Source organism: Silurus aristotelis (assembly GCF_946808225.1).
Source record: "Silurus aristotelis genome assembly, chromosome: 12".
NCBI classification, from domain to species: domain Eukaryota; kingdom Metazoa; phylum Chordata; class Actinopteri; order Siluriformes; family Siluridae; genus Silurus; species Silurus aristotelis.
Window position 1 is genome coordinate 3329164 of NC_139585.1, and position 16896 is coordinate 3346059.

Sequence of the window (16896 nt, forward strand, 5' to 3'; positions counted from 1 at the left end):
TAAAATACCACAACTCCTCTCTTGGCACCCTGTCGTATGCTTTCTCTAAATCCACAAACACACAATGCAACTCCTTCTGACCTTCTCTATGCTTCTCCATCAACATCCTCAAAGCAAATAAGGCGTCTGTGGTGCTCTTCCTCGGCATGAAACCATACTGTTGCTCACAGATGGTCACCTCTTCTCTCAGCCTGGCTTCCACTACTCTTTCCCATAACTTCATGGTGTGACTGATCATTTTAATTCCCATGTAGTTACTGGGGAATTAAGTTGATTAGTCACACCATGAAGTTATAGGGAACAAAAGGAAAAACAAATGAACAAATCCGAAAACACAACAAGTCAGGCAAACCGGAAAAGGTAGGTATCGCCTGTATATATTGAATGACAGGTGTCTTGTCCAATGATCTGTAAGTTTCCATTCACAAACTATACCTACCTTTTTCAGGTTTGTCTGACTTGTCGTTGTGTTTTCGGATTTGTTATTTTGTTTTTGAATTTGTTAATTTGGTTTTGCATTTGTTATTTTATTTTTTTATTTTATTTGTTAATGTTTTCAAATTTGTTAATTTGTTTTCGAATTTGTTGTTTTGTTTTTTCATTTGTTATTTGGTTAATTTGTTCATTTGTTAATGTGTTAATGTCTTTTGCAATTCTCGGCCACCGTATGTTTTGTTATGTTTTGTGATCACAAGAGGAGATCAAAAAACATAACAAGACACCACTCGTCATTTTGCGTATGTAGAGTCGCGCCCAAAATGATCAGTCCGAAAAGCGCATTCAAAAAAAGGTAGAAACAGCAGGGGGCGATGGTAGGACCTCAAGCATTTAATCAGACCCAAACGCGTCTCAATGGACTTGCTGTCATCAACAGCAATAATGATGTTTCATCTTATTATCACACCAATGATGGTTGTGATTTTTATAATCAACAGTACATTAAAAACAATTATTTTACAAAAGAATCAGAACAATAATTTCCTCTGGAGCAACTACAAAGTTCTGGAGCAACTCTGGCAGGTTCGAAATGTCTGCTTTAAGAAATGTTCACACGTACAAATGATAAATTTTACATTAATAACAGATAATAAAGTTTACAGTTCAGTAACACAATTCAGCACATTTTATTACAAAAAGCAAACAAAATAAAACAATGTGTAATTCAATAAAAAAGATTTGAAAAAGTTCATGACCTGTGAAAAGTTTGGAAACACAGAGTCTTATGGTTTTTGAGACACATGAATTTTCTTTTTGTTTATATACAAAAAAACGGGTAAAAAAAAAAACTACTCTAAATTTAAAACTGAACTGTTCATGGTTTGGAATGCTTCTTTAACAAGAGCTATGATTTTAATACAAAGACCTGCATCCAAGCCTCACTGATGAACGTTTGGAAGGGAAGTCATGTTCTTCTAGTACTGAACTGGATTCAGAGCCGTCCTGTTGTTCTGGATCTAATACAGCGTGATCTCTGCATCTTCTCACGATCCAGACGAACAGTCCGATGATGCCTACAGAGATGATCGATCCTAGTAGCACACGCAGTACTGTAACCTCAGTGCTGTTAGTGGTGGTGTTTGTTTGCTGTTGTAGTTCTGGTTAAAACATTACTGTGTTATTTATTATTCAACTGATAAAAGCACAATTCACTAATGTGTAAAAAATAACTAATTAATTTTTTTTATTATTGTACAATTGGAAACTACTTCATCCTGAACATGTGTATGTAGTTATTTAACCTTCTACCTCCAGCACAACAGTTGATGGTTCTCCATCCTGAGATTCATCATGGAGGAGACACCGATATTTTCCTGCATCAGACAGGTGAACTGAACTGATGTGGAGAGAGAGATCACCATCCAGAAAGTCTTCTACTGACATCATAAATCTGCTTTCTGCTTCATCAGTAGTCACTGATCTGTTTGCATGAGTGTACAGCACAACCTTTCCTCCATCCTTCTTCCACTGTACATCTTTAACATCTTGTCTCCGAGTGTCTCCGTAGCACGGGAGGGTGACATTCTGCTTCTCCTGAACCTTTACAACTGTCGCAACTGTCAGACAAAAACATCATGATCATGGTTTATCTTCACTTCTGTGTTTTTGTGTAAGAGCTCCACCTGTACCAGTGCAGCAGCTCATACTTCACTACAGACACACACTTACCCAGAACCTTCATCTTCACTTCACTAACTATTTCTCCATTACAGCTGCACCTGTAGGAGCCAACATCATTGTAGGCTACTGAGATGATCATCAGGGAGAAATCTCCTCTGCTGGTATCTCCTGATATTTCAAATCTTTTCTGTAAATTCTGTCCTCTGGGACACTTCCATTCAGACACAATGGTGTAACTGGGAATGAAGCGACTCCACTGAACCACCGGACAGTTTCCAGGGCAGGAACACGGGAACGTCACAGAGTCTTTCACTAGAACTTCTCTGATGATGAAGGCTTGACACTGAAGCATCAGCAGATAAACTGATAGATCACAGAGCAAATCAGAACACACATTTTGGTCATGTGACACAATCCATTCAGAAAACTGTCCTGTCCATAATGATAACGGAAAGCATTTTATTTGAAGAAATAAAATAATAAAAGGAAACATATAAAACTGCTTTTTTTCATCAATTGTAAAAATTCTGGAAAGTGCTCCTTATTTCTCTTTTGGAGTTTAAAACAGAAGCTCCTGGATGGTGATTGGCTGTAGAGTAAAATATTATAATCTGCTTTATGCCATTCTAATAAGTGATAACAAATAATATTACTAAGACATGAAAGTAAAATATTTTATTTTTTTAAATAAGCATCATATAAACTCGAGTTTCAACTAGACATTTCGTTCAGTTCCGTTTTTTGCGTTGGCGCATGCGCACAACAGTCGAGGTTAATTAGTATTCATTCATTCATTCATTTTCTCCCGCTTATCCGTAATTCGGGTCGCGGGGGCAGCAGTCTAAGCAGACCCCCGCCTTCGACTGCTGCCCAATCCTCATAGCACCGTCCCTTACGGTCCCTCCTGCAGGTGGTGAGCCCACGGGAAGGCGGCCCCGCGTCACGGACCTTGATATTTCCCTCGTAAGGGACGTGAATTAGTATGTATGTTAATATTAATTAATTAATTAATTAGACAATGTTGATTTTTCGTAGATATCATAATAACATGTTCATTTTCAATTCTAATGAATTAGGGAGAAAACTACTTTCTTAATAACTACAATGAATAATGTAATATCCCTCAGCAGTGTGTTTTATCCAGAATTAAAAACACTCACTCAGGACAGAAACAGCAGGAATTCCGACCGACTGCATGATGATGATGTTTCAGAACAACAGACCTACAAAACAAAACATCTGTAATGAAGAACAAGAAACAGTCCTCATATTACTATTATTATTAGTAGTAGTAATATAACGTGATCTTTACACGTTACACTGAGAGATCAGCAAATGAACTTAAAGTAATAATAAACTTACTGATGCACCATATGAGCTTTGAATCTTCTCGGAGATGTTGGAGTGAGAGGAACAGGAGCAGCACTGAGAGAAGAAACTCCGGCTCTGTAAAGTGAGCGCAGGACACTCACGCTAGAGCGCATGTTTACACGAACATCTGTATATTTACCTCCGCCAGAAAAAGTAGTACGATTTAAATACCTCCTGCCCCGTCATTATTATTATTATTATTATTATTATTATTATTATTATTATTATTATTGACATCGGCACATTATACTTTCACCTTTTAAATTTACAGCTCATGTTCTCCGAGTTAACAGAGAAGTGGGAGCTGTTGATCGGAAGGGTGTAGGTTCAAATCCCAGCACCAACAAACTGTTTTGGATCCCTGGCAAAGCGCGTACACAACATAACCGCTCAGGTGTGTGAATGAGATCATTTGGTCTGAATAAGGGTGTCTGTTGAATGTTTAAAAAAAAAAATTATTATAAAAGATTATATAAAACTATTTGTTTAATTTGCCTTCATTTATTTAATATGTTTCATGTCCTGTTTAAATCGAATAGTTCTATTTTGGCGGAAGAGTGGTAAACTGTGCTACGTCCCTGACGTCATCAGTGGTGTTTCCTCAATTCACTTTCAGCACACGGAAGAGACCTGTTTAGCTTTTAGCTTTTAGCTCTGCTCTTCCGGAACTGGCAACAAAATTTGTAAACACTGAAGTTTGGTTCATAACGTGTTAAAAAAATGAATGATTGATGAATGTGATTAAAGTGACTGGATGAAAAGGATGAAGGTGTAGTGATGTTAGTGTGTTAATGGATACAGTTTGATTTGTGCAGGTGGTAAAGCTGTGAATGAGACACGTTTATTTACTATTCTGCTTTATTCCATCTAGAATTGTTTTGAGTTGGAGACAATAAAATCTCCAATACTGCCGCAAACATGTGGCACCGACTCACTATTCCACAACACCAACACCGGTCAGAACTGGACGGAACCGGTTACATCTACATGATCATATTCTTCTCTTATCTAGTCTTTGTGTTTGACTGTAAATAAATGTTTATCTAAACTATGTATTTATTTGTGTAATCACATGTCATTATAACAGTACTGGAGCTTTATTCAGTCCTCCAGATCCATTTACAGTTTGATTTCTATTAGAAACAATAATAGACTGGATTTTTCCACACTTTTCACAGGAAAAAATAGGAAAAAAATAAAACACATCAAGTGATGGCAAGTGATCTTTTAATGTTCATACAAATATACAGGTGCATCTCCATAAATTAGATTATCATTAAAAAGTTGATTTATTTTAGTGATTCAATAAAAAAGTATATATTATATAGATCTAATAGGTTCATAGATTATTAGGTATATTATATAGATTCATTACACACAGACTGATATATTTTGTGTGTTTTTGCTCACTAATCAGCTCATTAAATCCAAACACCTGCAAAGGTTCCTGAGTCTTTAAATGGCGTCTCAGTCTGGTTCAGGGTGTCATCAGAGGTGTCTTACCTGGGCAAAGGATAAAAAGGTCTGTACTGTTGCTCAGTGGGCCAAAGTCGTCTTTTCAGATGAAAGGAAAGAATATTTAGCATTTCATTTGGAAATCAATGCCCAGAGTCTGGAAGAAGAAGAGAGGAGAAGCACAGAATCCAAGCTGCTTGAGGTCCAGTGTAAAGTTTGCACAGTCAGTGCCGGTTTGGGGAGTCACGTCATCTGCTGGTGTTGGTCCACTGTGTTTGATCAAGTCCACGTTCAGCACAGCCGTCTACCAGGAAGTTTTAGAGCACTTCATGCTTCCCTCTGCTGACCAGCTTTATGGAGATGCAGATTTCATTTTCCAGCAGGATTTGGCACCTGCACACACTGTCAAAAGTTGGTTAAATGACCATAGTGTTGGTGTGCTTGACTGGAGCAAACTCACCAGACCTGAACCCAATAAAGAATCTCTGGCGTATTGTCAAGAGGAAAATGAGAAACAAGAGACCAAAAAATGCAGATGAGCTGAAGGCCACTGTCAAAGAAACCTGGACTTCCATACCACAGACCGGTCACCTCCATGCCACAGACCGATCACCTCCATACCACAGTCTGATCACCTCCATACCACAGAAAATAAAAAATTTCAAGTAGTGTTAACTCAAGATTACTTTATTTAAGTAATGACAGAATTAGGGTTTACAGTGTACAACCAAAAACCTACATTTAACTGTTCTGCAATGAATATTTTTTTATATCTTTAAATAAGTATCATATAGACTCAGTTTCAATTATTACTTTCTTTAATTCTCTTTTTCATTAACTTTTTGTTAATGATATTAAATGTATTTATTGTGCAAAATTGTTTAAACATTAAAACATATAAATTTCAATAAATGAAACAGAACTGGTCACAGCCACACTGTACAAAAATTTACAGATAAATGATATAAATTGCATTTCAGTTTAAAATGTAAAAACATACTGTATCAGAAAACACCCAGATCACAGCCACAGTCTACAACACTGTACAGGTGGTAACAATATCCCACATTAACTGCTAGAACTTTGTGCACTTAAACAACTAAAATATTTTTATTAACAAAAAAGCTGGTTTGCCAAAGACTGTACTTTGGGCTTGAGTGCATTCTGTCCCATTGACATCAGTACACGCTGTATGAGATCAAATGTGTTTGCGAGTGATTTGGGGTAATTCAGGTCTAATTTCCACATGTTCTTGTTTCACCTGCAATATAAAAACAATTGAAAATATACAAAAAATTGACATTAATTGACAAAACATCATAAAGAAAATTATAATATTCAAAATTAATGTTATTAATAAAACCAGCCTAAACCAGCAAACACGGATCGGTTAGCTAGACAATTAATTATTAATAATAAATGTGAAGATGGACTGCTGAAGAACACTTTTTTCCTCCTAAAAACACACGATTAACTAATGTATAAAGAATCTACATCTTACAAGTCAAATTCAGTTTCTCAATATGATTTCTAAAATAATGTTCACAAAATTGATAGCGATGTTCGCAAAGTCTGAAGGGGAAACACAACGTGTCTGAAAGATTCGTAATGATGACTGGGCGGTTCTTTGTTATGTAAATGTAAAATTAGGCTTTGAACAAACATATTTGACAATTAAAATAATATTTCCAAGTTTATTTCTGCATAATAACTTCACTTACCGAGTTTAAAATGGCGAACGACGAGAAGATTAATTCCAGAACTTTCCGGCATCAGAAACAGTCATTAAGGACCGCCTATAGGATTATTCTACCAATCACTGCATTAGTTCTCTTATTACCAGGCAGAACTCCTTAATTAACCAATCACCATCAAGGGAGACCAGAGTGACTATTTTTATAAATCAGAATTTTGAGTTCATAACAGTCTAAATTTTAAGTTGAAGTATTTTGCGGCTAAGTAAATTAATCTAACTTATATTTTTGAGTTATGGTTAGAAAATACAAAATTTCAAGTAGTGTTAACTCAAGATTACTTGATTATTTAAGTAATGACAGAATTAGGGTTTACAGTGTGTATCCCTTATCCAGAATTAAAATCACTCACCATGGACATAAATAGCAGGAATTCCGAACGACGTCTTGGTGATGTCTCAGAACAACAGACCTACAATACATTCCAAAACGTGACGAGACATTTGATCACATATTCACTAAAAACTGAACACTGTGTGTTCCTAGTGCAATGATAAGTTATGGATTGTGCATTAAAGCATCGTGGATAAAGCAGTGCAGTGTATTTGTTGATATTGTGCAGTGTATTTGTTGATATTGTGTGATGATCAGCTGTTCAGTGCAGTAACAACCATAGGAATAAAAGCTATTCTTCAGTCTGTTTGTGAGGCACTGAGGCACCTGAAACATCTGCCTGATGGGAGAAAGATCTCCCTCACTCTTTACAGACAGCGTTTTATATAAATGACCTTCAAGGTGTGTAGCTGAGTGTAGAGACAAACTCCTGCAAAAGTACCGCAAGACAAGACGCAAACGAGTTCTGGGTAGGACAAGATTTCATATATAAAATATAATAAAATACTCATGTGTGTGTGCGGGGGAATAACATTATTCACGGGACTCCTGCAAAATTGTCTTGAAAATAAATATATTTTAAAATTACTAAAACAAATAAACTGTTATGTATCCACTACAAAAAATAAACAATGGAAACTAAAATAAAAGATCGCGGTTTACAGACACGAGGTCGGAACCGAACACTCCTGTGGGTGATGTCCGGTAACTTCTAAATCACACAGAAGCACACAGTCGGTCGGAATTCCTGCTGTTTCTGTCCTGAGTGAGTGTTTTTAATTCTGGATAAAACACACTGCTGAGGGATATTACATTATTCATTGTAGTTAAATGTAGTTTCTCCGCCCAATACAATAAAAAGTTAAATGTTATTGTTATACCGGAGGACCGATATTATTGGTAAATTTCGGAACTGAAGGAATATATATATATATATATATATATATATATATATATATATATATATATATATATATATATATATATATATATATATATATATATATTATAATGTGGATGTTTTTGGTCGCTTTTTTTCTGTTGTTTAGAATAAAGAAAATATACGATTGTTTTTAAATAACAATAATAAAACGTCTTCGACACATTCAGATTTTAAACATTAATTATTTGGGTAATAATTCAGTAAAAAAGGTTTTACAGCCAAGAATTCATCGATTATATGCTGCATGTAAATTGCAATAGAATTTTATTGTTGTCTATAATTTGTAGAGATTACCTCATTTTTTTTAATACTTACTGTTTCTAAAATTAAATATTACTCTCAACATACATTATACATATATTTTTAACATAATACTCAGGATGCTTTTTTAATAAATCAATAATTATGTAGTGAAAGTGTATAATTTCTCACACTCTATATAGTTATATATCTGACAAACACGATCTGAATGTGATTTCTCCGAATAATCTGACTGAAAATAAAAAACTTCTCAGAAAATCCTTTTTTTAACATGGGTTTTTTTTCTTCTTTGTTGCTAATTTCATTAAATTCCAAAACCAAAATTTTCGTTTGTACATTTTTATTATTTAATATACATTCCCTATGCAATCATTTAGTTTTCACACTAAACTATCTGTACCGAAAACATACAAGCGCTATTATATATTTATTTGTCTTATTTTGAAAGGTAGATTAAGTGTAGAATAATCTTTTTTTTTTGTATTATTGTTTTTATTTATTATATTATTATATGTATTATTATTATAAATAAAAAAAATCACCAATACAGTGCTAATTACTGACTCATAATCACTACCTTATAATGTTAAAAACTATTTATTCCTAATTCCTTAAAGATGGCATCACTTTAGGTAATGTAATTACTGGTTCGGGTGGTGTTGATAATCATCCCATCTACATGGCACAAATTACAGCTGAATCAGAATCAATTTTTGGTGTCTTAAGGACATTGCAGGGTTTTTTAAACGAGACAAAGTCCCATTGATCCTTCTCAGTAAATGCTCTTTTCTATGTTATTAGACTAATCTGCTATAACGCGTCGCAGTGATGTTTTTTTTTTAATCCAAGGACGTGCTTTGATTTATATCTCAGCAGCCTGAAAATCCACAGTCAAGCCAAACGCAGTGTTCTTTGTGTTGCGCGTGCACTTACTCACTGCGCGTGGGTGGTGGAAGTGGTCAAAAAAGATGTACAGACACTTCCGAACTTACAGTTTATTATATAAGACTTTATATACATGTTCAGTATGAACTTGTTTCCAGTTCTACAATATTAAACAACTAATTACTATTGGCAATTTAAACACTGTAATGTATTAGGCTAAGAAGAACACAACACAGATTTATACAAAGCCAAACTCACATATGAAAGCCTCTTAGACAATAAATGTCTTATTGTGTGCAGTTGCTATGGAGACGTAGTTTGATGATGTCATGAAAATTAAATGTTAAATTATATGTTTATTTTTTCTGATCTAATTTTTTTTTTATAGTTTTGTGCCACCTAGTGGACATTTTTGTTACTGTAACAAAAAAATCATTGATTATTGAGTAAACACGCATCTCTCAGTTTTTATATTTTAAGCTTTTATATGTACTCTCGTTTTATTTACCTTTATTATCCATTGGCTTTTTCTAGATAGGGGGATATAGTGTGCATAAAATGTTATAGATAAACATTCATTCATTCATTCATTTTCTCCCACTTATCCGTAATTCGGGTCGCGGGGGCAGCAGTCTAAGCAGGCCCCCGCCTTCGACTGCTGCCCAATCCTCACAGCACCGTCCCTTACAGTCCCTCCTGCAGGTGGTGAGCCCACGGGAAGGCGGCCCCACGTCACTCCGACGTCACGGACCTTGATATTTCCCTCGTAAGGGACCCCCGGAGCATAGAGGGTTAAGGGCCTTGCTCAAGGGCCCATGAGTGGCAGCCTGGCGATACCGGGGCTTATAGATAAACATATAATCTATAATTTGTTATAAGCTTGTAAATAAATGTTTTGGTGTTGACATACTGTAAAACAAGCATTTGGCATAAATCCTTAGTTTGATTATTGAGCATTTTTACTGGGCAACTTTACAACCAGTTATTACAGCTGAAATAAAGTCATAAAATATACCAGGCTGTCCTCAAATTTGAATCTTTCTAACTAAATAGAAAAAAGAATCTTAAAACAATGATAATCTTACACAATCTGCTCTTGCATAGTATTTTTTCTTTCTTAAAATAAGATCAATAAGATTTTAATGGCTAGAAATAAAGATGTACTTCTTGACAATATGAGGAGTTTTTGCAGTGTGTGAATTGTTCCAGTAACACTAAAACTGATTGATGTAGAAGTTAAAAAATAGTTGGACTAACTGCAACCCTCTCAATCTCCACGTCTTTAGGGGAAGATATCTGTCCTTTTATTGTCTTTTTATTTTTATTTATTTATTATTTTTTTTTACACTAAACCTGTAACACCGACCATCCCACCAAATCAAATCAGAAGCATTTTTAAAATGAATAAAAAGACCTTGATTTTTGCCCTGCAGTGTGCAGTGTGCAGTGTGCAGTGTGCAGTGTGCAGTGTGCAGTGTGTAGTGTTTGTAGTTTGGTGGTTGGGTAGAAAACAAATCTCACTCTTATTCATGACATTGCACTTAATAAGTAAGACCTGTATCTGAGCACTGAGTAAACAAACAAAGATCTTTAGATCACTGTTCACACAAGTGCCTCTTTTATTATCGGGGTCAAAATACTGCCAGTTGTGTACAGAAGGTATATTAGACCTGTATTTCAGGTATCTGGAAAATACCAGCTTGAAGGTCTAGAAACAGTGTTATTTAGGCAGTATACCTACATTACAGCAGGGATGAGCTTCAGTATTACTGTTCTAAAGTTCTCAGACTCTAATGAAGTCCGCTTGAAGGTCTGATGGGGTTTGGATTATGTTTGACTGTAATACTATTCTAATAGGTTTTACTTTTTGGTGTTTTTCTGATCAGATATGAAGGTTTGTGTAAATAAGTTTTAGAAATAGTTTCCCAGATTTCTCAATTTTATGGGTATGTCCTGTTTTTGATTTGTGTGTTCTGTCTGTATTCTGCGTTTTGTGCTGCTACCAAACAATCGAACAAACTCATCCATGTCTCGAGGTTTGACTGTCTGTGACGCTACACTGAGAAATTATAGCAATACTGCACACCAAAGAAAAATGAGACCTACGAAATGTATGTCTTCAGAAACAGACTGCAGGAAAAAAGTCTGCAGGGATAACGCACAGCTTGTGTGTTGCTTGTTTGGAAGCGGAGAATGCGTAGTAAGTTCTCGAAGAAACCGACTGTGTTCACTGTGCACCTTGCAGAGGGTTTCGAGACGGGCATGTTCCTATCTCCAACCTCAACTGCTCGGTCCAGCGCTTGCTTGCAGTCTTTAGGTGGATTCTTCCTCCTGCGACGAGCGAAGATTTGAGGATGGATTTGGACGGTAGTTAATGTCAACAGTCTGCTACACTGATTCAGGACTACAGTTCGCTTCTGATCATCATCACTGCACCTCAACATCGTTTATCTGCTATAAATGGACATTTGGTGTAACCCAGATGAGGAAGGTTTCTTCCTTATGTCATCTCAGGGAGTTTTTCCTTCATCACAATCTCCACCGGCTCGTTCATCAAAAACAAACTTACACTTATGAAGAACATCTTATTCATTTTTATTACCACATTATTTGTGTAAAGCTGCTCTGAGACAATGTTTATTGTTAAAAGTGCAATACAAATAAAAAATTAATTGAATTGAATTATGGCAGTATTGGAGCTTTATTCAGTCCTCCAGCTCCATTTACAGTTTGATTTCTATTAGAAACAATAAAAGACTGAATTTTTCCACACTTTTCACAGGAACTGTACGTATGATTGTTCTTATCTGATGTGATTCATTGACAAATAGCAGTTACAGTTTCGTCCAAACCAAACTGTCCAAGACTGTCAAAGAGACATCCTCTTTCAATTTTCAACCAGAGGCCTGCTTTACAGTTCCGTAACGTTTACTTCCCTACTGGCAAAAAGCCAAATGTATCATTACGTCTTGCCTCCACCCTCGCTATATGCCACTGATTGGACCATTTGGCTTCACGGAACTATAAAAGGAGTCTCTGATTGGATATTAAAAGGGTAGGTTTCTTTGACAGTATATAAGAAGGTTTATCTCTCAGTGCTGCTCGCGGCTACACTCAGGGGCGCAATTAACAGTTTTAAGGGGGGTATGCAATACAAAATTTTGGGCCCCCATATATATATAAAGTTAATATAGTTTAATTTTATTTACAGGGAATTTATTTTATTTAACCACAGTGTTATTATTTAAAATATATGTGTGTATGTATGATTAAAAAAAAATTATAATTGGAAAAATTGTAATTGATGATTGTGGGGCCCCCTAGCGTTCTCTTGGGCCTTTATGCCTGGCATACTCTGCACCCCCCCTAACACCCCTGACTACACTCACACCAGCATCTCCCAGAAACCTTCTACAGCTTACATGGTGCATCGGTAAGTTTATTAATACTACTAACACTACTACTGTTTAACTGGTTACCTCTCAGTGTAATGCACATTATTATTAATATTATTATTATAATTATTATGAAGACTTTTTCTTGTTCCTCATTACAGATGTTATGTATTGTAGGTCTGTTGTTCTGAGACATCACCATGCGGTCGTTTGCTATTTATGTTCATGGTGAGTGATTTTAATTCTGGATAAGGGATATATAAAGTTATAAATAGAATATTAAATGTTATTAAATGATAAAAGTTAAAGAAAAAGAGAATTAAAGAAAGTAATAGTTGAAACTGAGTCTATATGATGCTTATTTAGAGATATAAAAAATATTCATTGCAGAACAGTTAAATGTAGTTTTAATTGTGTAGGATTTTTAACAACTTCAATTCAATTCAATTCATTTTTATTTGTATAGCGCTTTTAACAATGAACATTGTCTCAAAGCAGCTTTACACAGATAATGCGGTGATTAAACGTAAATATGTTCTTTGTAAGTAAGTTTGTCCCTGATGAGCAACTGTGGCAAGGAAAAACTCCCCGAGATGGCATAAGGAAGAAACCTTGAGAGGAACCAGACTCAAGAGGGAACCCATCCTCATCTGGGTTGCACCAAATGTCCATTTGAAGCAGATATACAATGCTGCGGGGTACAGTGATGACGATCAGAAGCAAACTGCACTCCCAAGTCAGTGCAGCAGACCGCCGACACCAACTACAGTCCAATCCATCCTCAAAGCACCCGTTCTACTTCGGAATTACATGGAACCACCCAAGGTGTTAAAGAGAGACCGTCCCAAGCTGCACAAAAGTGTGAAGATCCACGGAGAGGAGAGGGGCAGGAACAGTGGTCACTGGAGCCTCAGGAGTATGTTTAACTCGACCGAGAGAGAGAGAGAGAGAGAGAGAGAGAGAGAGAGAGAGAGAGAGAGAGAGAGAGAGAGAGAGAGAGAGGGTGACGGGCAGAGAAGGATATGGATTATTAGGTGTCCCTATTGGTGTATGAAAGTTAATGTCACTGTGCAGTTTGGACTCCGGCAAGACTCGCTATGGCAGCATAACTAAAAGGGAGAACCAGAAGGTAACACAGACATGAGGGATCTCTGGGATAAGAGACGACCCACCACACCACCGTCAACAAACCTGAGTGAACACGTGAATGTGAGGGGACGACGGCATACAAATATCCCAGTTCACCAAACACTCTATATCCATGATCCCTCCAGATCTGCGCCTTTACCTAAGAAAAACCTACTGATAAAAGGCTTGACTAAATAAATAAGTTTTCAACCTCGACTTGAACACTGAGACTGTGTCCGAGTCCCGAACACTGTTTGGAAGGCTGTTCCATAACTGTGGAGTTTATAAGAGAAACATCTGCCCCCTGCTGTAGTCTTCATTATTTGAGGAACCAACAGATAGCCAGCACCTTTTGATCTAAGTAGGCGTGGAGGATCATACTGGTACAGAAGTTCACTCAGATACTGCGGTGTGAGACCTTAAGTGCTTTATACGTCAGTAGTAGTATTTTATAATCAATGCGAGATTTGATTTGGAGCCAGTGTAGATGATTAAAACAGGGGTGATGTGGTCATATTTCCTAGATCTAGTGAGGACTCTTGCTGCTGCATTCTGAACTAACTAAAGCTTATTTATGCACTTACTCAAACACCCAGACAGTAAAGTCCCATGTTTATGAATGATTTCACCAAGAGGCATTAGATATAAAGAGAAAAGCAGAGGGCCTAAGACAGATCCTTGGGGAACAGCAAACTTTACCTCATAGAGTGTGGAGAACTCACCATTTACATCAACAAATTGATAGTGATCAGTCAAATAAGACACAGGCTGTCGGTCGTTGCTTTGTCATGCTGGAAAATCGTGTGGCTGCTCGAACGCCGGCATTCACAGCTGGCGTTATCTCTGAATTCCATTTCCGTATTGGATTACTCATTGCCGATGGCTTTGCTTACTTTGGATTATGCTTTGGACATTCGCGCTCATGATGAATAACTCGTTTCGACCGGATGTCTTCGTTTATTGTTTTCCTTGGCTTGTGAGTGTTTTGTTTGTTGCTAGGCAATAAAGACAATGATTGGACTATATCTGCTTCCGCGTCAGCAGCCTGACATCCTGAGCCAAGAGAGAGCTGTTCCCTTTATTCCAACAACGTTCTCAAGTCTAGCAAGTAGTATAGTGTGATCAATGGTGTCAAAAGCTGCACTAAGGTCGAGCAAAACAAGTAAGGAGACAAAACCAAGATCAGAGGCCAATAACAGGTCATTTACCACCTTAACTAGCACCGTCTCTGTGCTATGATGAGGCCGAAATCCTGACTGATAGAGATTAATGAAATTAAGTCATTCTCATGAATAGGAGTGAAGTTTTGTAGTTGATTGTCTGCTATAATTACACTGCTGTCTACAGGGTTACTTGTAAAATAATTTGGATTTATATTAACCGTCTGGATTTCTTGCCTGATTTTTTCAATTTTATTATTAAAAAAGTTCATGAAATCATTGTTTAAAAAAGCAGATTTATATAAATACACTGATTGAGAATGTCATTAGAATGGAGAAGAGGCAGATTACTTTTATTTATTCTACAGCCAATCACCATCCAGGTCATTTGTTCTATTTAGTGACTTTCTGACACGTGACTCTGACTGAAGTAAACACTTTCAGGACAGTTTTCTGAATGGATTGTGTCACATGACCAAAATGTGTGTTCTGATTTGCTCTGTGATCTATCAGTTTATCTGCTGATGCTTCAGTGTCAAGCCTTCATCATCAGAGAAGTTCTAGTGAAAGACTCTGTGACGTTCCCGTGTTCCTGCACTGGAAACTGTCCGGTGGTTCAGTGGAGTCGCTTCATTCCCAGTTACACCATTGTGTCTGAATGGAAGTGTCTCAGAAGACAGAATTTACAGAAAAGATTTGAAATATCAGGAGATACCAGCAGAGGAGATTTCTCCCTGATGATCATCTCAGTAGCCTACAATGATGGTGGCTCCTACAGGTGCAGCTGTAATGGAGAAACAGTTAGTGAAGTGAAGATGAAGGTTCTGGGTAAGTGTGTGTCTGTAGTGAAGTATGAGCTGCTGCACTGGTACAGGTGGAGCTCTTACACAAAAGCACAGAAGTGAAGATAAACCATGATCATGATGTTTTTGTCTGACAGTTGCGACAGTTGTAAAGGTTCAGGAGAAGCAGAATGTCACCCTCCCGTGCTACGGAGACACTCTGAGACAAGATGTTAAAGATGTACAGTGGAAGAAGGATGGAGGAAAGGTTGTGCTGTACACTCATGCAAACAGATCAGTGACTACTGATGAAGCAGGAAGCAGATTTATGATGTCAGTAGAAGACTTTCTGGATGGTGATCTTTCTCTCCACATCAGTTCAGTTCACCTGTCTGATGCAGGAGAATATCGGTGTCTCCTCCATGATGAATCTCAGGATGGAGAACCATCAACTGTTGTGCTGGATGTAGAAGGTAGGTTTTTCTCTTGTAGAGTCTTGGTCATTTCAACTCCTCTTAGTCATGTGAATTTTGAACACCAGCAGGTGGCGCTAGTGAATTATATTTAATGAATAGAGGCATCTCGACTCGACAGAGAAGATTTGATGAATTTATTTTTATTTCAGTATTTTAATAATAAAAAATATATAATCTATAAGCCATTTTACACCTTAGTGTTTTATTCTTTGATCACCAACAACACAGGAGTTTTATAAACACAAGAGAATTAGAAAAAGCCAAACTCACATATAAAAGCCTCGTAGATTTGACCAGGAAAATGTCGTAATAAATAATCCAATAATTTTGTAACCAGGGCAACAACATCAAACCACCACCAGCACCACCACCAGCAGCAGCTGCAGCACTGAGGTTACACAACTGTGTGTGCTACTAGGATCGATCATCTCTGTAGGTATCATCATCGGACTGATCGTTTGGATGGCGAAAAGATAGAAATGGCACTGCATTAGATCCAGGACCATCATCATCATCAAATGTACAAAACTTAATCAATCAATTTAATAAACATATAAATTCAGATTTAATTCTATAGGATTTTAACATCACTGTCACAAAGCAGCTTTTAAATATTATAGTTTATAAAAGGATCAGTTTTACTGCTACACCACTGTTCTGTTCCACCATGTGTGTTCTGTCCTGTGTTTTTATTCTTCTCTCTTCGGCTCTATTTCTCTTCATGTATTTATGGATGAACATTAAAAGCTCACTTGCCATCACTTGATGTGTTTTATGTGAAGAATATTCTGTTTTATTCCAAACATATTTTAAATTCAGAATGAATAATAAAAAA

General features: G+C 36.7%; 3 protein-coding genes across 3 annotated transcripts; 1 reads left to right on the plus strand and 2 right to left on the minus strand.

Moving 5' to 3' along the window:
* Positions 1–16896, minus strand: part of LOC310734999 (hemicentin-2-like) — a gene marked incomplete at its 3' end in the record, with an annotated part of 65699 nt that overhangs the window by 32571 nt on the left and 16232 nt on the right.
* On the minus strand, positions 919–3600 carry LOC310734995 (uncharacterized protein). 2 transcript variants are annotated; one of them, XM_083557551.1, is made up of 5 exons: positions 3481–3600; positions 3279–3341; positions 2167–2481; positions 1740–2054; positions 919–1595 (listed from the first exon to the last, which is right to left on the minus strand). In XM_083557551.1, exons 2-5 carry the CDS (start codon positions 3313–3315, stop codon positions 1351–1353), a joined length of 912 nt encoding a protein of 303 aa, XP_083413677.1. In that variant the 5' UTR covers positions 3316–3341; positions 3481–3600; the 3' UTR covers positions 919–1350. The 2 variants fall into 2 exon arrangements, with proteins under 2 accessions (XP_083413677.1, XP_083413678.1); XM_083557552.1 differs by having other exon boundaries at positions 3279–3357; positions 3481–3589.
* On the plus strand, positions 7770–16752 carry LOC310735099 (hemicentin-2-like). Its single transcript, XM_083557670.1, has 4 exons — positions 7770–7797; positions 15317–15631; positions 15744–16058; positions 16399–16752. Exons 2-4 carry the CDS (start codon positions 15328–15330, stop codon positions 16536–16538), a joined length of 759 nt encoding a protein of 252 aa, XP_083413796.1. The 5' UTR covers positions 7770–7797; positions 15317–15327; the 3' UTR covers positions 16539–16752.

Coding starts and splice junctions, on each gene's coding strand:
- LOC310735099 (XM_083557670.1), top strand. CDS start 15,328: ATGCTTCAGTGTCAAGCCTTCATCATCAGAGAAGTTCTAGTGAAAGAC. Junction 15,632..15,743: donor AGTGAAGATGAAGGTTCTGG/GTAAGTGTGTGT, acceptor TTTGTCTGACAG/TTGCGACAGTTGTAAAGGTT. Junction 16,059..16,398: donor TGTTGTGCTGGATGTAGAAG/GTAGGTTTTTCT, acceptor TTTTGTAACCAG/GGCAACAACATCAAACCACC.
- LOC310734995 (XM_083557551.1), bottom strand. CDS start 3,315: ATGCAGTCGGTCGGAATTCCTGCTGTTTCTGTCCTGA. Junction 2,482..3,278: donor TCCTGCTGTTTCTGTCCTGA/GTGAGTGTTTTT, acceptor GTGATCTATCAG/TTTATCTGCTGATGCTTCAG. Junction 1,596..1,739: donor TGTTGTGCTGGAGGTAGAAG/GTTAAATAACTA, acceptor TGTTTTAACCAG/AACTACAACAGCAAACAAAC.